Below are 25053 nucleotides of genomic sequence, written 5' to 3'. Positions count from 1 at the left end.
ACAATCAACCTGTGGAACTCTCTGCCAGGAGATGGTGGAAAGGCTCAAACTATAACAGGGTTCCAATAAGAACAAAATAAGTTCAAGAAGAATAGGTCCATCAATGGCTACTAGCCAGAATGGGCAGGAATGATGTCTTTAGCCTGTTCACCAGAAGCTGAGAATGGGCGACAGGAGACAGACCATCTAATGAATGCTTCTTCAGTTCATGCCTTCTGACATTGGCCTGTGTTGGAAGATGGGATACTAGGCTAGATGGACCACTAGTCTGATCCAGTATGGCCATTCTAATCTTATATGTAACCCAAATGTACCCGCCCCCTGCTGTAATCCACTAGACCCCACTCCAATTCCAGAGCTGGGATAGAGCCCAGGAGTCCTAACAGTTACTCTCTCTCTCTCTGAGTTAGTAAGAATATATATTAAAATTTTAAAGCTAACCAATGTCTCTTAAGCAGCTTGCCACGAGATTCCAGAATGTTAATATTAGAGCTGAGTGGGTCTAATATTTAATTTTTTTTCTTTTATGTAGGAATTATATACAGTGCTCCTGTCAACTAATTGCTAAGTTATCTGCCCAAAAAAAACCTAGAAATTTCTAGTGCCTTAGTAGCCCTAGAAAGAGATGATATGTGTGTGGGGGGATGGCAAATGGAATTTCGCTCCCCCCCCATTTGCTGCTTGGCTTGTACTGAGCATGCTCAGTAGTATTGCTGCAGCCGTTGTCCTCAGTCTGTCTGTAAATACCCTATCCACTTCCCCTCATTCCCTCCCTGCCTTGGCAAAATCTTTAATCCAGAAAACCCTGTTTTCCAGGGTTGCCGGAGTGAAGAGGTTCAAGTATATTTGTACCAAGTTGGGGAACATACCCCTAACTCCTAGTGTAGATATAAGTCTGGCAGTTTATACATTCAAAATATTAATGAATTCACCACAGTACTAACATACTATCTAATATTAAATATAGTATGTTCTATAATGAGATATATTCCATATCAGACTTCAAAATGATTGGAGTGTGTCCCTGAAATCATTAGTAGTGTCTGAGTAAAAAATCTGATTTAAAGAGAATATTTTTCATAACATACTTCATGTCAACAGCAGTGGAAATCCAGCAGGTCTTTTCCTGTATTGTTGGCAGACCCCAAACTTTTTATATGCTATACTATCATGAGTCTGACAACAAAGCTTAGCAGTCCATGTTACAAAAAATGGGTAGTCATTGCAAAAAGTTGGACAAGACAACGATCAGAATGAGGCAGAGCTATTAACATTCAAACAGAACACAGAAATGTTCCCATTAGAGAGCTATCTGAAGCATTAGAATTGACTCAGTTCCATACTATGAAAACATATGCTCCCAATAACAAAAAACTAGATGAATCATCTATGTAAACAAAAGAAAACAAATAGAGAAAAACATTAATTGTATTTAGGAAAAGTTAACGCATGGCTGTGGAGAACTTCACTGATCTTCAGTACGGTAACACTATCCTCTCCCTTAGATTTACTATCTTTTATTTTTAGAAGTAATCCCTTCCCTCCAGTAAATGTTACTACACTAGAAGTTCTGCACAAACAAAAACTTAAAGGGATGTTTGCTGTGAATCAAACAGATGTCAGCACACTCAACAGGGCCTAAATAAGACTTCTCCAAGTAGGCCCGGAGCAATTTGTTATGCTCTTCAACATTTCCTCTTTTCAGCACTGCCATTTCTTTAATTACAACAATATTAACTAATGAAATGAAATAATTCCCAAGGCACGTTCAGAATAACAAATGGAAAACAAATCTGTCCCCTTACCATGCTAAGCCACACATGTAGCTTTCCACTTTCTTTTGCATGACTGATTTCCTATATTTCTTTATAATTAAACTTATGTGGGAACTCTCCCTTCATTCCAAAGCCTTTCATCAAAACACAGTTGGACCTCCCTGGTCCAGCACCTTTAGGACCTGACAGGTCCCAGACCAGGGAGTTTTCTGGAGTAAGTGAAGTCTGGGAGGTGGGCGCCAACCTCCCAGCTGCAGCAACTCTGCCGGCAATCCTAGCAGTCCCACCGCCTCGTTGGCCTCTCACCCTCCTGGAGCTTCCAGTAACCCCACTATGGGCTCCACTGTCCCATGAGCTCTACCCCCTGCTTCTTTGCCCTGCCTGTTGTGTGCTTTGGTCCCCCGCTAGCTCTTCTGCTCCACTGGCCCTGCTGGCCAACTCCACTTTGAGTCACCAGCAACCTCTGCCACTGGGGCTCTCGAGTCCCGCAACATCCATGGTTCTACTGGACCACAGTTGTTGCTGGACCAGAGAGTCCCAGACCACAGAGGTTCAACCTGTACCACAAGTAGCCTTTATTACAGGGGTTGTCAGGGTCCTGAGGCTACACAGTATGAGACTTTTACAGAAGTACATTGTTGATAAAGCATAGCTTGAGTTGCAAGGCAGGTCGGGGCAAATGAAAAAAATACAGATGGTGAAAAAGGACAGCCATTAAGAAGTTCCTCAGCAAGGGATGACATGCAAGGATATTGAGAGGAAAAAGCAGAGGCAATAGGACCATCCAGGATGAACTTACCTTGAGGAGGGAATAAGAAAGTCACTTGGATTTAATGAAAGAAGAAAATTTTTTTAAGAGTTTAGACATCTGTCTCTCCTTTTATATGTCCCAGCCTAAGAGTCTTCTATGACTGTCTTACATTTAAATAAAAAGGCTTTTACCTGACTAAAGGCAGCTGCACTTCCTGTTCTGTTTTCAGGTGTTCATTTTAGCATCTTCTGCAGAACTTATAAAATGTTCCTTCCTCAACCCTCTAACTGAGGTAGCTGGATGGGCCCACCAACTACACTCCTTCAAATGGCAAGAAGGAATTATTAGAGGGGATTATTGAAGGGTTATTAGATAAATAAATAAATATATATATATATATATATATATATATATATATATATATATATATATATATATATATATATATATAAAAAAGAGCTCATAGTTTTTGCTCCTCTAGCAATTCAAGAGAGTATAGAACTCAAACTCAGATTCTCCACCATGGAATACTTGTACTCTATGCCAAATCATAATTATCACTATTATTTATTATTTGTACACTAGTTGAACTTAAAAGCCTTAATTAGGATTAAAATCGCATTGTACAAAGTACTAATTTTAAACACCTTGGGCCTGATTTTCTAGAGCACTGAGCACCCACAATTGATACCATCTTCAAATGGCTTTCTGGAGGAAGGCATCTTTGAAAATCAGATCCTAATTGCTAATCTTTCTTTTAAAAAAATAACAAACCTTTTCTTTTCTTTTTTTGTTAGTGATGTTAGGCATGCTGCAGGGAGCTGGGATGTGGAGAGTGTCTATGGACAACCCCAGAAAACTGACATGTCATTACCTGATGCAATATCATAACATATGGTCCCATGGATAAGAGCACAAATGATTTACAGTACTTCTTCAGAGATAATGTGTTATAGTGACAGAATACAGAAGAAATGAAACAAAAATTGGGGAGAAGGACATTGTTCTAGAGAAGACAATTAGATAAGAGACAGATAGCAAGAGGTAGCAGAGAAAAGGAGGGGAAGGGAAATCATAGAAATAATAAGACATGTACCACACTTTACTATGACGATTTTTTCTAGAATATTATCACATTACTCTCTTTTCTGTGTATTTAGGGGCAAGAAACTGCCTTATTCTGTATCTCTATAACAGAATGCTGTTAGGGCTCTTAATAAGTGCTTTCCTCAGAATCAGATTAAAACACAAAATAAACTAACAAAAAACTGTATTGATGGAGTTCTAGATTTTTTCAAGTCAAGGACTGGACTCTTCATGGATGTGTAAAGTAAATGTGCCAGAAAATATCAGAATACACTGCAAAAATGCAAGCATCTAAAGCTGTTTCCAAAAGTATATTCCTCTTTGTGTATAGGAAACAGAAATGCTGCCTTTAGATACATCCAATACAGCCTTCTTGAAAAAGAGATGCTAAAACTGATTGAGCTTCCGTAACTTCATATACTTACACAGTCCATTTACTTTCTATGCATCATTATTTATTTGTTGAGCTGTGTCAATATTGAGACTTCTTTTCAGCCTTTTGTCTGTTTGGATAGGGGGAAAAAAGAGAGAGAGAAAAGTACCTGTCTTGTTAGTGGCTGCCATAGAAATTGAAACAGGAAGGAGGAAGAGAATTGTCATCCAAAGCCAAATTATGGAGAGTCCAATGTTCTTCATCTCCCCACGGACACATGTGAACAAATGGCCACAAATCTGAAACAAACAAAAAAAATACTTACAATGGGAACAATATACTCTTATTCTCTCTTTCCCAGTCCTCTACCAAACTAACAGAAACAAAACCCCTCACACATGAGGAAGTCATTTGTTGTACACAACATATATTATTTATCTGTCGTAAAGAGACTGAAAAAGTATATAGAATAATCTGAATTTTGAATTGAGTGATAAATGAATTTCATTGGTACTTTTTTTAGTTTCATGAGGAATTCATTTATAGCACTACTAACTCAGATATTATTTTAAAAGGCACTAAATTATCATTTTATTAGAATGACTAGTTCTCCTGCCCCCCCCCCCCCCGGGTTTATTATTCTTAGATATTTTAGTTAAATTATTTAGTGGCACAGTGCTGCAGAATGACTGCTGAAGTAAGTCATCAGACCAAATGAGAACTTATAATTCCTTTATATAGTATTTTATTTAAAAACAAAATCATATATGACATGTTTCTTCTTTGCAAAATATGCAAGTGTCTAGGGCAGTCTGACCTAGGTTTGCAGTTTAAATTTATAAAAAAAAAAAATAATGAAGCTTGTCCAACAAAATATCTTTGTTCTCTGAACACAATACCAAGCTTCTTCTAAGCCAATTACAACTATCAGGAAAATATGGATTAACAAAGCACAGTAAAATGCAACACTAAATTGTTATTCATTTTTCTTGGAGAAAGCATGATGTGGTCCTGTAATAGGAAGATGAACTGAAGAAAAAAATCTGCTGGTACCTCTGCTCCGGAAATGTCATCTTTATGATTATTTTTGCGTTGAACTATTTTCATTTTCACAGTTATTCTGTCAGCAGCACAGGCAGTAACACAAAATGAATATATGTCAAAAGAACATCTTGTATGTTCCTCCACCTGCTTCACAAGGAGACTTAAATAATGCACAAGAGCTACAGCCCATGGCTCTAAAATCCTTGGAAAGCTCTTACAAATTAAATAACACCGTTACCAATGCCACTATCTCCCTCACTATGCCTACAGTATCTCTGCGTGTAGATGTATAGCTAGCTAGTTCATTACTTCAGAGGATGATCGATCACTTATACAATCAACATGCCAGAACTTAATAGCAAGAATCGACTTGAGTTCACGACGGTCCAGAATGTAACAGAACCCGCCTTAGAATTTAGTTTCTCTGATTCATTTTGATTTGTTTTACAGCCAATAAAAGACACACTGATCCCAACTGACAGACCATGAGATAACTGGGCAGCACAAGGGGGAAATGTGCAGACCCTTAAGTCCTCTGCACGTGAGCACGCCCAAGCTGTTATGGGGAAGGCAGCGCACCCCCCCAGCCTGACATGGCGCTGCTGGTCAGTTGGCATGAAGAGGCAGCAACACCACTGGCGCTGCCTGCAGGTTCTTGACTTCCTGCAGCAGCTGCTCTCCTGCCGCTTTTGCCCTGTGCTTGCAGACTCCTGCCTCGCTCCAGCCTCCCGCGCAGCCCTCCAGGGTTCGCTCCCAGACACCGCTGCCCCCGGGTCACCATCCCAGCCTCTCTAGTTCGAAGCCCTTTGTCCCCAGCCCAACTCGCTCGCCCCTCCCCGGGCGGGCGTGCCCCGCGCAGCCCGCCCGGCGGAGACGCGCCAGCATCTGGGGACCGTGTTTCCCGTAGCCCGGCTCGCGGCAAGGAGACGGCGGTGCCCGCCGCCCACGCACAGCAGAGAAGGAGGCAAAAGCTGGGGGCGCAGGACCCGACCCTTCCCTTCCCGGCAGCTGTTCGGGCGCCCCCCGTGGCCACGTCCGTGTGGGAGAGGTGAGCGCGCCGCGTGGGATCAGGGGGACGCCCCTCTCTCCTGTGTGGGGTGCCCCAGCTTGTCACCGCTGCACCCGGTGGCTCTGTGTGCAGAGCCCCTCCTGGGGCCCAGCCGGCAGAGCGCGGCGCTTGTCGCTGGGGCTGATGCCCGGCGCCTACGGCAGCGGACCTGGTGGTTTGCATTTAGCCTACACTGCCTTTTTTTCTGCCGGGGCATTGCAAAATCCGGCATTAGCTGGGGCCACGAGCTAAACTGCAGCAAAACTCAGTCAAACTTACCAGAAAACTAGCAAACATAAAAGGCAGGTGGGGCTTGTAGGGGCAGCGCCTGCTGCCTCCAGGTAGGGAGGAGAGGGTGAATCAGGCTCTCTCTCTCTTTGCTCCAGCCTGTATGATCTCTAGTCAAATAAAAGTATGACGGGCAGTGAAATGCACAAACAATGTGATTCCATGCAGGAAAGTGCAAGAGCACCCCAGATCCACATAGGTTCCTGGCAGTGCACCTGCAAATTCCAGTAACCTTGTCCTTTCACCACATACCTTGTTCAAGAAACCTTTTCCACTCTCTGCAGTTAGGCCAGCAGAGCCCCACAACTGCAGAGAATGTTACAGACTAATCAATATTTGCTTTTTGTACAGACATTATACATACATCCACAAATATTTAACACATATCCACATTTTGGTCGTGTGCCAGTTTGTAACAGCATGTAAATCATTTTGTTTATAATACATGCACTAGGAGCATTTTAATTGAAACAAATATATATATATACATATACAGTCATAGCTATACTAATATTTACACAAGTGTGTCCAGATTTATATAGTACATTATCCCGAGAGTGACTATCATACATAAACATACAGCTAAATCAGAAATAAACTTTGATTGGCAATAAAGTGAACAGAACACAAATACTATAGTGTGGGTGATGTGTAAACATTAATTGACTACAAATATGAACAACTTACCTTTAATTTTTACTTACTAAGTCCTCCAGAAGCACAGTAAATGTCTGCACAAAGCTGCTGTAGTGCTGAGGAGTTGCTGGAGCCAGTCTCCAAAGAGTAGGATGCAGCTCTGTCCTTATTAGTCTCAGACAGTGTGACCCTCCCACTTAGTGAGCACAGAATATACTGCAAGATAGGACAGACACCAACACAAATCAGGGATTTTACATAATCACACTAATCTCTTCCAAGTCTGGTAATAATATAAAAAAGTTATTTTATATGAATAATAAACTCTTCAACAGATAAATTGCCTGAGTTTGATTGCATGAATGAAAGGTTGCATAGGTTCTGGTTGTAGAGCAGTGGCTATGAAGTATACCAGCATTAGCACACCAGCAGGGAACTGGCTTTTAACACTTAAGTGTAAGCACATGTCATTAATTTTATATACTTTATCATAAATTTAAAACCAGCCAACCAAGCAAGCAAATGCGCCTATTTATGGCACTGATGTTGCAAAGCACAGCAGATGACTGGTATTTAGTTTGCCTTTTTAAGCCCATCATTTAAAAGCCAGGCTGTTCTTGCACTGTAATATCATCTGTCTGTGATAAACTGATGACAGTGAGCCTTGCCGCTAATTCTCACTTGAATATGCTAAACTGTACTTTTCTTGGGCCTTCTGAGTGTGCTTGTGACAGCCTTCCAATGTAGCCTTTAGGCATGTAAACCAGAGGATAAAAAGGATATAGAGTAAGAAAATGATTACAAGTTCATATATAGAAGGTAAGGAGAACAGAGTCTTACTTTAAAGCATCTCATTTAAATATGTTTAAAGTTCACTCTTTTTCTTGTAGATCTGGTTTTTTGTGTGAAGATGAGGTGGTGATTTGTGAAAAGTGAATCATCAAAGGGTTCAACAGTTTAATGTTGAGTGGATAAACATCTAAAAATGCTTATCTAGAATTTATCTGAACTTTGTTGGCCTTAAAATCAGATCTTATGAATCTTCATTATACTGGGTTTTTCCTCACAAAATTTCCAACAAGAGTTCTAGTTTCACCCAACATGAAAAAAGTGAGCAGGATAACAAATAAGTCACACTTGAAATCATGGTTCATACTCTTTTATCTTTTTTACTTGACGTTTTAAATAGACTCTACTCTTCCATGCTCAGAATCAGAAAGAGAAAGGAAAAATACTCTGGTGGCTGGAATATAGGACTGAGACAGGACATTTAATATTTGCTCTCACATCTGCTACAGACTTGTGAGACTTTGGGAAAATCACACATCCCTAACCTTCCGTTTTCTAGTCTTTAAAACACAAATGGAAATGCCTCCCTATTTCATAGAGCTGTTGTGAGGCTAAAAGTCTGATGATCATAGAGCCAAAATTTGATACTCAGCAAATGCTACTTACAAGAGTTTTGGCTCCTTCCGCCATTGGGAATTAAGGTACATCTAAACTGCACACTTATTTCAAAATAAACTGTTCTGGAATAGTTATTCCAAAATAGCTTATTTCAAAATAGCATATCTACACTGCAGGGAAGCCTCAAAATTAGTTCAAGGCAGGTTTCCATAATGTAGACGTGCTATCTCAGTTTAGAACCCCACGAGGCACTGGGGGGAATAGAATGACCCTGGTGAGGGGCTAATTAAAAATAGCAGAAGTTGAGCATCTACACACACCTTATTTCGAAATAGCTATTTTGGAATAGGCATTATTCTTTGTAGAATGAGGTTTACAGGTTTTGGCAAAAGCCATCCATTATTTTGAAATAATGCTAGTTATCAAACAACGCTCACATTGTTATTTTGAAATAACGCTAGTTATCTTGAAATGACGCTCGCATTGTTATTTTGAAATAACGCTAGTTATCTTGAAATAACGGTGCAATGTAGAAGCACCCTTAGCTGTCGTAAGGAGCTCTGGTTCTTTCACTCTTCAAGGAAAAACAGTGGGGCTCATATGCATCATAGTGGTAATTGTAACTGAGAACTCATTTACCCATTGTGCTGGTCAGTACAAACAAATTAATTGCCTGAAAAAGTAGATAGAATGTATTTTGTAAAATACTAGAGTTTTCCCTTTAACTATCTCAGCTGTGTTGCAAGGTACAGTGCAGAATACAGGCAGTCCCCGGGTTACGTGGATCCGACTTATGTCGGATCCCTACTTATGAACGGGGCTTTTCTCGCCATGGAGGACGCAGGCGGCGGGACCGCCGAGACGCGCCGCGGTCCCGCCGTCTGTGTCCTCCGCGACGAGAAAAGCCGCTCCGCGTCTCCCTGGTCTGCTGGGGGGGGGGGGGGCGCAGCTAGTGCGCCCCCCCCCCCCTCAGCAGACCAGGCTTTTCTCGCCGACGCCTGGGGTAGAGCAGCTGGGGGGCTGCCGAGTTGGTCCCGCCGCACCAAGGGTTGGTGCTACCAGACCAACCCGGCAGCACTCCAGCTGCTCTGCCCCAGGCGTGTCCGATTCAGCCGCTGCTGGTCAGTTTCAACAGCGGCTGAATCTGGACGCCTGGGACAGAGCAGCTGGGGCACTGGCTAGTTGGTCCCCGCAGCGCTGCACCTCGGCGCTGAGGGGACCAACCTGGCAGCACCCCAGCTGCTCTACCCCAGGTGTCCCCAAGTCAGCTGCTGCTGAAACTGATCAGCGGCTGATTCCAGGAAGCCCGAGGCAAAGCTCTGCCTCTGGCTTCCTGTAGTCAGCCGCTGGTCAGTTTCAGCAGCAGCTGAATCGGGGACACCTGGGGTACCCGACTTACATACAAATTCAATTTAAGAACCAACCTACAGTTCCTATCTTGTACGTAACCCGGGGACTGCCTATAGAGGAAATTACTTTATTTCCATATATATGTTTATTTTTATTAATGGGGAGAAGATTAATACTTTTACTATAACACCTTAGATAAACAGCAATTGATATGCTTAAAAATTTATATGTAATTCATATTAAATGCTGTGAATTTAGGAGGGATTATTTGTGATACTACATTTATGAGTATTTCTGAAAAAGCGATAATAAAAAGAGCTTTAAAAATGCACATTTAAAAATTACCTGCACATCTAATTGTACAACTTTTTCTCAGTCCTTGTGGAGGGTGATTATTTAAGAGCCATTGGATTTAGGTGAGAAAATGAGAAGAAAACTGGCATGATTTGGGTCTGTGGATGGAGATTTCAAAAAGATAAAGTCGAGTTAATCCCAAAAATCTGACATTTTCTCCAGCAAAAGAAAGCTTCACTTAAGTAATAAAAGGTATGATGCTAAATCCTACTGTAAGCCATAGTCCTCTATTGTGTTTGATAGCAGTATTTATGTTACCTTGGGTATCTCCTCCCCTAATTTACTTGTGCAACTTGTGTTTTGATAGGACACTACTGTGATAAATAAAAGTATTTTCAGATCTTGTGAAGAATGGTATTTTGTTTTATCAGAAAGTGTTGTATTTGCATATGTTAGTACTGTAAGGGGCATACATATCTATTGTAAATATCATGCTGTATACATATTAACTATGATGATAAAAAGTTAAAGCAACTGCAGTTTGAAATATACAGGAGGCTTAATTCACCACTATGCTATTTCAGTGATATAACTCCACTGATTTCAAAGGACTAGCATAATGTTTGTCAAGTGGAGCAGCACAATGAATTGAGCAATCATGGTATGTATTCAGTAAATGTTTTTTAAGGCACAAAGTGTGAAAATCTATGTAACTGACATACAGGCATGAAAGAGGTTGCACTCCATCTATATCCATGCACCTGCTTAATGCTTTTTGCACATCTAACTGGCTCACGGAAAGACCTAGTTGAAGTTACTGTTGCTGCTTTTGTGTTTTTATAGGGCTAGCGTTTGCATTTTGGGTGAAGTGATGAGAATTGAAGAGGCATACTACTACAGAAAATGCACCGGGGGGGGGGGGGGGGAGGGTAGGGAGGGAGGGATAAACATAAAATGATAGAACTGAAAGGGATTTTAATTGGTCATCTAGTCCAGTAATCTGCACTTACGGCAGGACTAAGTATTATCTAGACTATTCCTAACAAGTGTTTGTCTAACCTGTTCTTAAAAATGTTCAATAATGGAGATTCCACAGCATCCTTAGGCAATTTATTCTAGTTCTTAAACACTATGGGTATGTCTACACTTGCAGCCTATTTCGGAATAGGTCTGCAAATGTAAGCATTCAGAATTGCAAATCAAGCCCAGGATTTAAATATCCCGTGCTTGATTTGCATCTTCCCAGCCAGGTGCCATTTTTGAAATTTACAGCCCAGAATAACTGCCCGCGTCAACACGCAGCAGTGAAACGGGCGTTTGAAATAAATCCTTATTTCGAACTACTCGTTAAACCTCATTGCAGGAGGAATAACAGGTAGTACAAAATAGGGCTTTATTTCGAATGCACATTTCACTGCCACGTATAGATGCGGGCAGTTATTCCGGGCTTGTAAATTTCAAAAAATGGCGCCCGGCCGGGAAGATGCAAATCAAGCGTGGGATATTTAAATCCCGGGCTTGATTTGCAATTCCGAATGCCTACATTTGCAGCCCTATTCCGAAATAGACTGCAAGTGTAGACATACTCTGTGAGATTTAGGACATTTTTCCTAATGTCTAACATAAAACTCCTTTGCTTCAGTTTAAGCCCATTGCTTCTTTTCCTGTCCTTAGAGGCTAAGGAAAAAAATTTTTTTTTCCCTTAATAACCTTTTGGGTTCTTGAAATCTATTAACATATCCCCACTCAATCTTCTATTCTCGACAATTAAACAAGGCCAGCGTTATCAGTCTTCCCTCGTAGGTCATGTTTTCTAGGTGTGCCATCATTTTTGTCACTCTTCTTTGGACTTTCTCCAATTTATCCACATCTTTCCAGAAATGTGATGTCTAGAACTGGACACAGTACTCAAGCTGAGGACTAATCAGTGCAGTCTAGAGTGGAGAAATTACTTTTTGTGTCTTGTTTACTCCTGCTAATACCTCCTAGAATTATGTTTGCTTTGTTTTGCAACAATGTTACACTGTTAAAACATATTTAGTTTGTGGTCCACTACAACCCACATGTCCCTTTCTGCAGTACTCCTTCCTAGGCAGTACGTGTGCCATTGATTATTCTTTCTTAAATAGAGTACTTTGCATAGTAACCTCAGGAGGTCATCAAGTCCAACCCTCCTGTTAAAAGCAGGACCAGTCCCAACTAAGTCCTTCTAGTCAGGGCTTTGTCAAGAGGTCTTAATAACCTCTAAGGATGGTGATTCTACCATCTCCCTAGATAACCCATTCCAGTGCTTCACCACCCTCCTAGTGAAATAGCTTTTCCTATATCTTCCCTACTGCAACTTGAGACCATTGTTCCTCATTCTATCATTTGTCACCACTGAAAATAGCCTCTCTCCATCCTCTTTAGAACCCCCCTTTAAGTAGTTGAAGGATTCTGTCAAATCCTCTCTGATTCTTCTCTTTTGTAGACTAAATAAGCCCAAATATCTCAGCATCTCCTCATAAATCATGTGCTCTAGCCCCTAATAATTTTTGTTGCTCTCTGCTGGACTTTCTGTAATGGGGTCCCAGAGTTGGATGCAATACTCCAGATGTGGTCTCACCAGTGCCAAGTAAAGGGGAAGAATCACAAGAAGTCATGTAGCACCTTTGCCATTTCCCCCTCCCCCACATACTTCATTAAGTAACAATCCTACCCTGTCCTTGGTCTTCCTCTTGCTTTTAATGTATTTGTAGAATGTTTTCTTGTTACTCTTTATATCTCTTGTTGGTTTGATCTCATTTTGTGCCTGAGCCTTTCTAATTTTGTCCCTAGATACTTGTGCTATTTATTTGGATTCATTGTTTGTAATTTGCCTAGTTACCTCTTTTTAGGACTCTTTTTAAAACATTTTAGATCATTCCAAATCTCCTGGTTAAACTTGGATGGTCTCTTACCGTGATTCCTAGCTTTCCTGTGCAGTGGAATAGTTTGCTGTTGTTCCTTAATAATATCTATTTGAAAAACTGACAGTTCTCTTGAACATTTTTGCCCCTTAGACTTGCTTCATATGGAACCTTGCCTACAATTCCTGAGTTTGTTAAAGTTTGCCTTCTATAAATCCATTGTTTTTATTTTGCTGTTCTCCATCTTACCATTCCTTAGAATACATTCTACCATTCCTTAGAATCATGAACGCTACAATTTTGTGATCAGTTTCACCCAAGCTGCATTCCACTTTCAAATTCTCAGCTAGATCCTCCCTAAATGTCAAAATCAAGCTGAGAATAACCTCTTTCCTAGCAACTTTCTCTACCTTATGAAATTAAAAAATGGCTCCTATACATTCCAAGAACTTGTTGGATAAGCCAAGAACTTGTTGCATAGTTGAAGTCTCCTATGAACACCAGGGTCTGTGCTTTTGATTATTTAGTTAGCAGTTTAAAACACACACAGACACACATCCACCTCTTCTTCCTCATTAGGTGGTCTACAGTAGATAACGATCATGATATCACCTTTGGTATTTACTCCTTTTATCCTTACCCAGAGACTTTTAGCAAGTCTTTCTCCTGTTTCCATCTCAACCTCAATCTAAGGCTATACATATTTGACATTTAATATGTAATGTTATACTTCCTCACTTTTTTCCCCTAACTGGCCTTCCTGAGCAAGTTGTATCATTTTATACCAATATTTCAGATGTGTGCATTATCCTACCAAGTGTTTCTGATTTCAGCTATAAAAACAAGAAGTAGTCCTATGGCACCTTGCAGATAAACAAATATACATAGATATAGAATGGGAACTAGAACTAGAAGGGATCTCGAGAGATCATCAAGTCCAGTCCCCTGCCCTCATGGCAGGACCAAGTACAGTCTAGATCATCCATGATTGATGTCTATCCAACCTGCTTTTAAATATCTCCAATGATCAAGATTCTATCCTGACAGTTAAGGAAGTTTTTCCTAATGTCCAACCTAAACCTACCTAAATTTAAGCACGTTGCTTCTTGTCCTATCATCAGAGGCCAAGGAGAACAATTTTTCTCCTTCCGCCTTGTAACATCCTTTTACATACTTGAAAACTGCTTTCATGTCCCCTCTCGGTCTTCTCTTTTCTAAACTAAACAAGCCCAATTCTTTCAGTCTTCCCTCATAGCTCATGTTTTTTAGACCTTTAATCATTTTTGTTGCTTTTCTCTGAGAATTTACTTTCTCAAATTTCTCCACATCTTTCTTATAATGTGGCACCCAGAACTGGACACAATACTCCAACCTAAGCCTAATCAGTGCAAAGTATATCTATATTTAGATATATCTAGCGAAAGAATGACTTTCATGTCTTGCTCACAACACTCATGTTAATGCATCTCAGAAACATGTTGGCTTTTTTGCAACATTGTCACACCATTGACTCATATTTAGCCTGTGGTCCACTATGACACTAGATCCCTTTCTGCAGTACTCCTTCCTAGACAGTCGCTTCCCATTCTGTATGAGTGAAACTAATTGTTCCTTCCTAAGTGGCGTACTTTGCATCTGTCCTTATTAAACTTCATCCTATTTACCTCAGACCATTTCTTTAGTTTGTCCAGATCATTTTGAATTATGACCTTATCCTCCAAAGGAGTTGCAACCCCTCCCAGCTTGTTATCATCTGCAAACTTAATAATCATATTCTCTATGCTCATATCTAAATTGTTGATGAAGTTATTGAACAGAACTGGTCCCAAAACAGCCCGCTGCCAAACCCCTCATTATGCCCTTCTAGCATGACTGTGAACCATTAATAACTCTCTCTGAGAATGGTTATCCAGCCAGTTATGCACCCACTTTATAGTAACCCCATCTAGGTTGTATTTTCCTAGTTTATTGATAAGAAGGTCATGCAAGACCATATGAAATGCTTTATTCAAATCTAGATATACAGGCAGTCCCCGGGTTACGTACAAGATAGGGACTGTAGGTTTGTTCTTAAGTTGAATCTGTATGTAAGTCGGAACTGGCGTCCAGATTCAGCCGCTGCTGAAACTGATCAGTTTCAACAGTAGCTGAATCTGGACGCCAGTTCTGACTTACATACAGATTCAACTTAAGAACCCCAGGCATCCCCAAGTCAGCTGCTGCTGAAACTGATCAGCGGCTGATTCCAGGAAGCCCGGGGCAGGGGCTTCCTGTAGTCAGCCACTGGTCATTTTCAGCAGCTGCTGACTAGGGGACACCTGGGGCAGAGCAGCTGGGGTGCTGCTGGGTTGGTCCAGTGGCACCCAGAGCGGCGCTACGGGACCAACCGGCAGCGCCCCAGCTGCTGTACCACAGGCGTCCGGAGCAAAGCCGCGGAGCACGGGGGCAGCGGGACAGCCCAGACGCGCTGTGGCTATCCTGCTGCCCTCGGGCTCCGTGGCTTTGCTCTGCTTTGCTCCCCGTCCCCCAGGTCTGCAGACCAGGGGGACGGGGAGCAAAGCGGCGGAACACGCGGGCAGCGGGACAGCCCAGACGCGCCGTGGCTATCCTGCTGCCCTCGGGCTCCGCGGCTTTGCTCTGCTCTGCTCCCCGTCCCCCAGGTCTGCAGACCAGGGGGAGGGGGAGCAGAGTAGAGCAGAGCGGCGGAACGCGCGGCCAGCTGACAGCCCAGACGCGTCTGGGCTGTCAGCTGGCCGCGTGCTCCGCTCTGCTCCCCCCCCCCCCGCAGACCAGGGGGAGGGGGAGCAGAGCAGAGCAGAGCGGCGGAACGCGCGGCCAGCTGACAGCCCAGACGCGTCTGGGCTGTCAGCTGGCCGCGTGCTCCACTCTGCTCCCCCTCCCCCTGGTCTGCAGACCAGGGGGAGGGGGAGCAGAGCGGAGCGGAGCAGAGCAGAGCGGCAGAACGCGCGGCCAGCTGACAGCCCAGACACGTCTGGGCTGTCAGCTGGCTGCGCGTTCCGCCGCTCTGCTCTGCTCCGCTCTGCTCCCCCTCCCCCTGGTCTGCGGTGGGGGAGGGGAGCAGAGCGGAGCGCGCGGCCAGCTGACAGCCCAGACGCGTCTGGGCTGTCAGCTGGCCGCGCGTTCCGCCGCCGCTTTGCTTCCTCTCCCTGGTTTGCTCGAGACCAGGGAGAGGAAGTGCCCCGTTCGTAACTGCGGATCCGACATAAGTCGGATCCGCGTAACTCGGGGACTGCCTGTACCATGTCCACTGCTTCTCCCTTATCCACAAGACTTGTTATCCTATCAAAAAAAGCTATCAGATTGGTTTGACAGATTTATTGTTTACATATCCATGCTGGCTGTTACCTATACCTTACTAACTTCCAGATGTTTGCAGATGAATTCCTTAATTACTTGCTCCATTATCTTCCCTGCAACAGAAGTTACACTGAACGGTCTGTAGTTTCCTCGGCTGTTCTTATTTCTCTTTGTATAATTGGGCACTATATTTGTCCTTTTCCAGTCTTCTGGAATTTCTCCCGACTTCCATGATTTTTCAAAGATGATAGCTAAAGGCTCATATATCACCTCTATCAGCTCCTTGAGTATTCTTCTAGGATGTATTTCATCAAGTCCTTATAACTTGAAGACAGCTAAGATTTTTCTAAGATTTTTTAAACTTGTTCTTTTCCTATTTTAACTTCTAAACCTACCCCATTTCCACTACCATTCACTATGTTAGGCATCCCGCCACCATCACTCTTCTTGGTGAAAACCAAAACAAAGAAGTCATTAAGCACCTCTGCCATTTCCAACTTTCCTGTTATTGTTTTTCCTTCTTCACTGAGCAATGGGCCTACCCTATCCTTGGTCTTCCTCTTGTCCCTGCCTTTGTAATCTTGCCCTTGCATACTTGCATTTGCCTTAGTGTTTGCCCCTGAGTACTTGATATAGATATAGTTATAGTTATATAGTATCATGAGCTTTTGTGGGTAAAACCCATTTCCTCAGATGAGCTTGATGCCAACTATGTTGTGTTTATTTACTATTTGAATTCTTCCTGTTTATTCCCCATACTTCTCACACTGGTGATGGACACTTTCTTTTTGTTTCTTACTCGTGGGCAGCCCTGGACTGATTTTTTTGTGTGTCAGTGATCACTGCCCAAAAAAAGTTCCCCATCCCCTATCTAGCTAGTGCTTGGTCCTGCTGTGAGGGCAGGAGACTGGACTTGATGACCTCTCGAGGTCCCTTCCAGTTCTTGTATTCTATGATTCTATCATCTGTTGTAGTGCCCAGTTGTTCTCCTTTTTTCCTTCTTAAGCATTCATTTTCCATTTTGGATGTGTGCAACTGTTTATTCCTTCCTATGTGGAGTACTTTACATTTATTTTTATTGAATTCCATCCTCTTTACCTCAGACTGTTTCTCCAGTTTCTCCAGATCATTTTGAATTTTAATCCTACCCTTTGAAACACTTCCCTCCCAGGTTGGTATCACCCACAAACTTTATAAGTGTACTCTCTATGCCATTATCTAAATCATTGATGAAGATAGTGAAGAGAACTGGAGCCAGAACTGATTCCTGCTGGAGGGACTCCACTTGATATGCCTTTCCAAGTTGATTGTGAACCACTGATAATTACTCTCTGGACAGTGGGCAGTTATGCAAGTGGGCAGTTTAGTCTGGTATGCTGTACCTGCAAGTTTTTTGTAGCCAGTATGGGGTACCAGAAAGACTCCTTGCTGGCCATCCATAGAACCTCCATTGATCTGCCATGTCTCTGTGTACAGAGCTAGACTACAGGGGGAGTGCTGGGAGCTGCCAGCATTCCGCTCCTTTCCCTACTACCCTTCCCAACAGGGAAAGGAGCACATAAGCCCCAGTTATCCCCTGGCTGCTGTACTACCCACAGCATCCCCTCCCTCCCAGGTAACATGGGTTGGAGAAGGGTAAAGTGTGGGGGTCCTAATGTAGGGGCAGGACAGAGTTATGAGGGTGGATCATGTGGGGAAGTCACATGGTCCCCCCTTAGCTGTTGTGCCCTCCCCTCCTCTACTGGTTGTGTTTACTTGCACTGGCGTCTCTAGAAATGGTTTTCCAATCAGTTATGCATCCACCTTATAATAGCTCCATGTAGACTGTATTTTTCTAGTTTGTTATGAGATGGTCATGCGAGATGGTATCAAAAAGTGTTCTTAAAGAAAGTAGACCCAGTTGTGAAGGATACTGAGAATACTACTGGCACAAATCTCTGCAGTGTTTATTATTTTTAGTGCATCAAATGTAGTTTGGAGCATATCCAAGACCAAAGCTATATTTTATTTTGAAATAAAGCCAGGACAATTTCTGAGAAATGTGGGTTTTTTAGTGCCAGCTTTGTTGTAGCACTAATAGGGTTTGTTTTCACAGGGAATTTAACTCAGGCTGACCCACAGGTTATCTCCTTAATTTGCTTCATGTCTATATATCTGCATGCTTCTATCAGTACTGCATAGTGAAGTAATGACCCCTTCTTGAGATACAGGCCTTGAGGTAGCTATAAATGCGTATTACTTGCTACTCTCTAACACAACTACAGTGAAGAAATGACTTGATAATCTTCCAGTCACTTCTTACAAGCCTACTGATCAGACGTGTGACTCCTAGTTGGGACAGAGATCTCTCTGGACTCTCCCTCATGACAGAGTAATAATTGAGTGCCCTCCCCCAAACCATGACTAAGCTGTGAGGTGCACAAAGAAGAATATGGGAAGGAAGGAGGAGGGATATTCCCAGGGGCTGGAATCACCAACCCAAAATTTCCCAGGTTTTCATGCCCAGAAATTAAAGGGTAGCCAAGCAACCTACTCAGCATCCCTACTGGCCACTGAGATGTAAGTAGCAGCTAACACACTGGGGATCTTTCCAGAAGGCAGAATGTTATAGATCAAATACTTTTGATCCAACTCAGAAAAGAAGCACACAAAGGCCAAGGCTATTGAGTCAGCTCCCCCAGCATGGTCTAGAAGATGGGATGGTGGTGTTATTTACCAATGTAAATAATAGGCAGGTTTAAATACAAATTGCTACTTCAAGCAGATGTCTCTGATGAGGTGGCAAGGGGAGAAAGCCTAATCAGTTCTACAGAGGTGAGCCAACTGCCTTCCCTTATGAGCATGATTGAGGCACAGCTGAAAGTTGTTGTATCTAAGACCCAGCTATGAACTGAGGAAACTGAGGCATAAGTCATTGTTGATGTGGCTAAAATGTCATGTGAAAATGGGGTTGTAGTAAGATGAAGGCCTAAAACATAAGCCCATGCAGCATAGGCCAGCTGTTCTGAGACCTGAAGCCTATCTAACAATGGACAAAACATGGCTAACATAAAACAAAGCTAAGCTGTGAGCAAGAGGCAGGCCCCTGTCCACAGAACTTGGCACAAACAGGGCTGAAAGTGCAAAACACTAACTGGTAATAGGCCCAGATGCAGAACAATAATTAGTACCAATCACACATTGAAATCACATGGTACCACTAGCTCATTAAAAAAAGACCTTGGTATCCACTGCTCACAGATAGACCCAGGTTCAGAAAAGGGTCTAAAATGACAGCATGATGGATAGAGATGAAATAATCAAACCATGAGGTACAGGGTGATGGGTGGTAACCTGACAACATCAGAGGGTGGTAACCTGATACGTCAGCAGTGAGGTGTGAGTTGTTTGTACCTGTATATAAAATGGAGTCTTGGGGGGACAGTCTTTGGATGACCTAGGGGGCAGTGGAAATTTCCCACTCATGGAATCATTCCATTGTGGCAAGTACATATGCGTAGTGGTTCAGTAGATTCTACTGACAACTGTTACTGTACTTGGCTTAACAATAAACCCGGCCTGGCACCTTCAATCCTTATCTGGTTTGTGGTCTTTGGGGGCCCTCTCGGGGTCTGCTGTGGTCATTGGGCCCACATCATTGAACACACACGCAAGCAGCCTTCTGGTTATCATCATCGACGGAGCCAGAGACCTGTGAGAACACCACAGCAGTAAATCCACCTAACTATAGGGGCTACTGAGGCTAAGATCCCAACCAAAACTGGAGACTGAAATGGGGGAAGCTATGAAATGGGTCACTGTTGCTGTGGCACAGATCCTGGCTGAAAGTGAGGAAACTGAGGAAGTTAAGGAGTGTTGCATAAAGTGATTCCTATCAATTTCACATACTTGGGAATGTCCTTAGAATTGATATTTTGTATGTGGTAATTATCTGTGACCTCAGTCATGGCCAGACCCCATTTATTATTAATGGTGAATTAAGAGATGGCGGATTTATTGAGTGCTCAACAATTCCTGAATCAGTAGAGTTTACTTGATGGGAAGACTGGATGTCTATGTTGATAGTTGATTGGAATGCATCAGGTGTGGTACACAAACATAAAACCTCCATAAAAAGCAGCAGTTGCTATTGCAGATTGTTAGGGAGAGCGGGATTTGTTCCTTCGGAATGTAACAGTACACCAGCACAATAGGTTGGTGCTGTTAAGAAATTAATTTCACAGGTTAATCCATTTCCTCCCACAATTCCCAGACTAGGCAGAAAAGTTCCCCAATAAAACCCCATACATGTGAGCAGAAAGTGATGTAGCGAATTGTAACACTATGAAACTTGGGATATGATTCCAGATAGCTGCATTGCTTGTTACAACCAATGCATATAGAGAGGAGGAGGGGGGCATGACAGCACAGAAATGTGGTTACACTGTTTTGGGTTAGGCTACTATGGATCAGCTTACCCTTTGATTGCTTACCCTGTCCTTCACATGTAGTGAAGACATAGACATAGATGCCGAAGCTGAAAGACTTAGGTGTTGTGAGCATCTCTGATTCTTTCACTCTCCATGTAAGCCAAGAGATCTCACATGCATCATAAAACACTCAAAATTAGAGACTCTCATGAAAAACAAAGCTTCCACACAAACTTCCATATGTCTGGACTTTACAACACAGGACAAGCCATTTACAATGCTCACTTTACTTCTTCACAGACGGAAAAGGACAATAAACTATCTAAACTCCTTCATGTTAAAGGGAACTACAACTATGGCATCCTCAACTCACCTAACAACATTGTTAATCTATCCAACCACACTCTTAGCCCAGCAGAAGTCTGTCCTATCTAGAGGACTCTAGTTCTGCTTCACCCTCCCCCCACACATGATACAGCCCTGCAATAACCTGGAAGCCTATTTTCACTTCCGCTGCCTGAAGGAATATTTCCATCACACCACTGAGCATTACACTGACCCACAGGATCCCTCCTACCAACACTATAAGAAAAAGAATTCTACGTAGTCTCCTCCTGATGGTTGAAATGTCAACCTGGATTTCTACACAGATTGCCCCCACAAATGTGCACAGGCTGGCATTGTGAACAAACAGCAACATGTGACATGTGACCTCAGCCACTCAGAATGCAATGCTATCCACAGCCTCAAACACAACTCTGACATTATAATCAAAGAGGCTGAAAAAGGGGATGCTGTAGTCATCATAAATAGGTCAGATTCTAAAGATTTTCCTCTGATCCAACTGAGGAATACTGAAAGAAACGACAGCATCTATTAAGAAACTCCTTCCTGCTGCAGCTCAGGACCAAATCTACACATATATACCCCACAGTCCTACCAAGGAGTATTTTATCTGCTACCCTAGATCCATAAACCTGGAAATCCTGAACATCCCATCATCTCAGACATTGGCACCCTTATAGCAGGATTATCCAGCTATGTTGACTTTCTCCTCGGATCCTATGCTACTCCTAGCTCCTAACCCAGCACTCCTAACCCATCACTCCTAGCTATCTTTGAGATATCACTGATTTTCTGAATAAAGTACAGAACATCAGTAATCTTCTGGAAAACACCATCCTGGACAACAAGGTTGTAGAAGTTCTTTACACCTGTATTCCACATGAGAAGGGACTAGAAGCTGCCAGGAACACTATCCCTGATGATGCCACAGCACACCTGGTGGTTGACCTGTGTGACTTTGTTCTCACCCACAACTATTTCTGATTTGGGGACAATTAATACGTTCAAATCAGTGGCACTGCTATGGGTGCACACATGGCCTTTCAATATGCCAACATTTTTATGGCTGACCTAGAACAATATTTTCTCGACTCCAATCCCCTAGCACTCCTCCTCTACTTATGCTACATTGATGACACCTTCATCCTATGGACCCACAGGAAAGAGACCCTTAAAGAATTCCATAGGGTTTCAACAATTTCCACCCATCTATCAATCTTAGCCTGGAACAGTACACACAAGAGATCCACTTCCTGGACAGTACAAATAAATGATAGTCACATAAATATCACCCTATCCCAGAAACCTACATGCCCCTAGCTTCCATCAAGGGCACATCACATGACCCACTGTCTATAGCCAAGCCCTAAGGGTACATCTAGACTACATGCCTCTGGTGACAGAGGCATGTAGATTAGACTGCCTGGCATAGGAAAATGAAGCAGCGATTTAAATAATCGCCGCTTCATTTAAATTTACATAGCTGCCGCGCTGAGCCGTAGTCTGGACATTCCGCGGTCGACATCAAAGGCATTTGTTGACCTCCCAGGTATGCCATGTAAATTTAAATGAAGCGTCGATTATTTAAATCGCTGCTTCATTTTCCTATGCCAGGTAGTCTAATCTACATGCCTCTGTCGCCAGAGGCACGTAGTCTAGACGTACCCTAAGATATAACCAGATTTGCTCCAGTCCCACAGACAGAGACATACACCTACAAAATCTTTATAAACTATTCTCAAAACTTAAATAATTACCTGGGGAAGTGAGGAAACAGATTGCTAGATCCAGACAAGTACCCAGAAGTCACTTGCTTCAAGCAGGCCCAAAAAGAAAAATAACAGAACGCTACTCATCATCACTTACATCTCCCAACTTAAACCCCTCCTGTGCATCATTGACAATCTACAACCTATCCCTGAAAATGATCCTTCACTCTCACAGACCTTGAGAGATAGGCCAACTCTTTCCTATAGACAAATCCTCCCCCCTCCCCCGACCTGAAGCAAATCCTTTCCAACAACCACATATCACACCCCAGATATAGTGACCCAGGAACCTATCCCTGCAACAAACTTCATTGCCAACTTTGTCCACATATTTAGATAAGTGACACCATCACAGGACCTGATCACATAGGCCACAACATCAAGGGGTTCATACAACTGCACCACTTCTAATGTAATATATTCCATCAAGTGCCATTCAACACATATAAACCTGGAGGAATGGTAACACACATAAACCTGGAGGGGAATGTTTTAACCTCCCTGGGGGTTAAAAATTTAATGGATTTTAAAATAGCCATTCTTCTACAAAGGAGTTTCCTCACTCAGTTACAGAGGGAAACAGCTGAACTGGAGTTCATTTACAGGATTGAGACTACCATCCTGGGCTTGTATAAATATATTAACTGTGTTAACGCACTACAAAGGCAATTTCCTCCACCTTTGATATTTGCATTTCCACATCAAATGCTATGTATTGGACACATCCAGCTTGAGTTAATTTGAGTTAATTAGCTTCATTAACATTGGTCCTACAATTGACAGGTAAATTCTTTTGCTGTTATATATACCCTGGATTCTGTAATTTCTACTTCATCTTTTAACCACAAAAGCTGATGATCTAATATATTTCTTAGTCTCTAAGCCCTGGTCTACACTAGGAAGTTATTTCAAAATAACTCCCCTTATTTTGAAATGAGAAGCGGAGTGTAAACACTACCAATCCCTTTCGTTTGAAATCTGTACTTCTTCTTTCCTCGAGGAATAATGTTTATTTTGAAATTATTATTTCAAAATAGCATTAGTGTGGATGCTCTAGTACTGCTTATTCGAAAGACCTCTGAAGGCCTCTCACAGCTGCACTTGTGACCACTCTGGCCACACCTGCCAGGTCCACACTGCTCCCCTTCTCCTGTGGAGCTTTTAAAGCAGCAGGCTTCAGGAAAATGGCTTGTGGCATGAGGACAGCCTTGCCAGCTCTGTGCCACACTGCAAAAGCACAGGAACCCTGGCTAACTCCAATGCTTCCCATAAGCCACCAACAGCTGTCAGCACTCCTGCAGCACCCTCTTCTGCAAGTGGCGAGGGACACAAGTCAGCACCAGCCTCGACTGGTGCAAAGGTCCTGGATCTCATCAAGGTCAGGGGCGAGGAGACCTACCTCCTAGATCTCCACACCAGGAAGTGCAACACAGATGTCTATGGCCGGATGGCCTCCAGACTGGCCAAGAAGGCACACACGCAGCTCCACATGAAAATAAAGGAGCTCTGACAGGCCTACAAAAAGGTCAGGGAGCAGAGTGAACACTCTGGGTGGCACCGCACATGTGCCGGTACTGCGACCAGCTCTATGACATCCTAGGAGGGGGGCTGGTCACCTCCTTCACTGTCATCATTGAATCTGGACAGAACACACCCTCTGTCAGCTTCCATGAGGGCGGGGCTGTGGAGGAGGAGGAGCACGCCTGTCAAGTGACCATGCCTGCAAACCAGAAACTGCTCCTCACCCTAGAGCCAGTCTCCTCCCACTTCCAGGATGTCTCCTAGGTGTTGGATGAACTCAGGGAAAGGCTCTTAGGTGAGTTCTATAAATTTTCCCCATGCAGGGGCAGGCGGTGGGCTGCAAGGGGCAGCGTGCCCCTCACTCAGCATACTCAGTCTGGGGGGGTGCACAACAGCCAGTGTACGTGGGTGTACATGGAGTGCCAGTTCAGACCACTCAGTCCAATGACACTGACTCAGGAACCCCTCGGTCCTTCTCACAAGGTTCCTGGAGAGGCCTGCCTTATGCTGGACTCTGTGGTGGGACATCTTCCCATGACAAACCTACTAAGGAAGCTGGGCTCATGGAAACACACAGCAGTGTCACACACAATGCAGGGTCATGCCTACATTCAGGCAGCAGCCACTCCCTGTCAAATAGGGTGATGAGGAGGAGACTGATCCTGTGCGTGGGAGCCTGCCTGGGGGAGGAAGAGGAGGTAACTCCAGTAGCACTCTCTGGCAAGCTGCCTGTGCCATTCACACATGTCAC

At 43.1% G+C, this 25053-nt stretch overlaps 1 protein-coding gene across 11 annotated transcripts in view; it reads right to left on the bottom strand.

The window, feature by feature from the left end:
* Positions 1–7416, bottom strand: part of COL19A1 (collagen type XIX alpha 1 chain) — a 372523-nt gene extending 365107 nt beyond the window's left edge. For 7 of the 11 annotated variants that reach the window (XM_075923700.1, XM_014575573.3, XM_075923699.1 and 4 more), the window contains exons 1-2: positions 5039–5787; positions 4155–4284 (exon numbers count right to left, since the gene is read on the bottom strand). In XM_075923700.1, the coding sequence (XP_075779815.1) occupies positions 4155–4284; positions 5039–5092 (184 nt within the window). In that variant the 5' untranslated portion in view covers positions 5093–5787. Of the gene's footprint in view, positions 1–4154; positions 4285–5038; positions 5788–5980; positions 6047–6356; positions 6476–7052 lie in introns of those variants that run through there. The other 4 variants (XM_006127229.4, XM_014575574.3, XM_014575570.3 and 1 more) reach the window with 4 other exon arrangements.
* Between the last annotated feature and the right edge of the window lie 17637 nt (positions 7417–25053).

This window comes from Pelodiscus sinensis, chromosome 3, assembly GCF_049634645.1.
Source record: "Pelodiscus sinensis isolate JC-2024 chromosome 3, ASM4963464v1, whole genome shotgun sequence".
NCBI lineage: Eukaryota > Metazoa > Chordata > Testudines > Trionychidae > Pelodiscus > Pelodiscus sinensis.
Note: the sequence above shows the minus strand (reverse complement) of the source record. Positions and strands in the feature narration are given on the sequence as shown.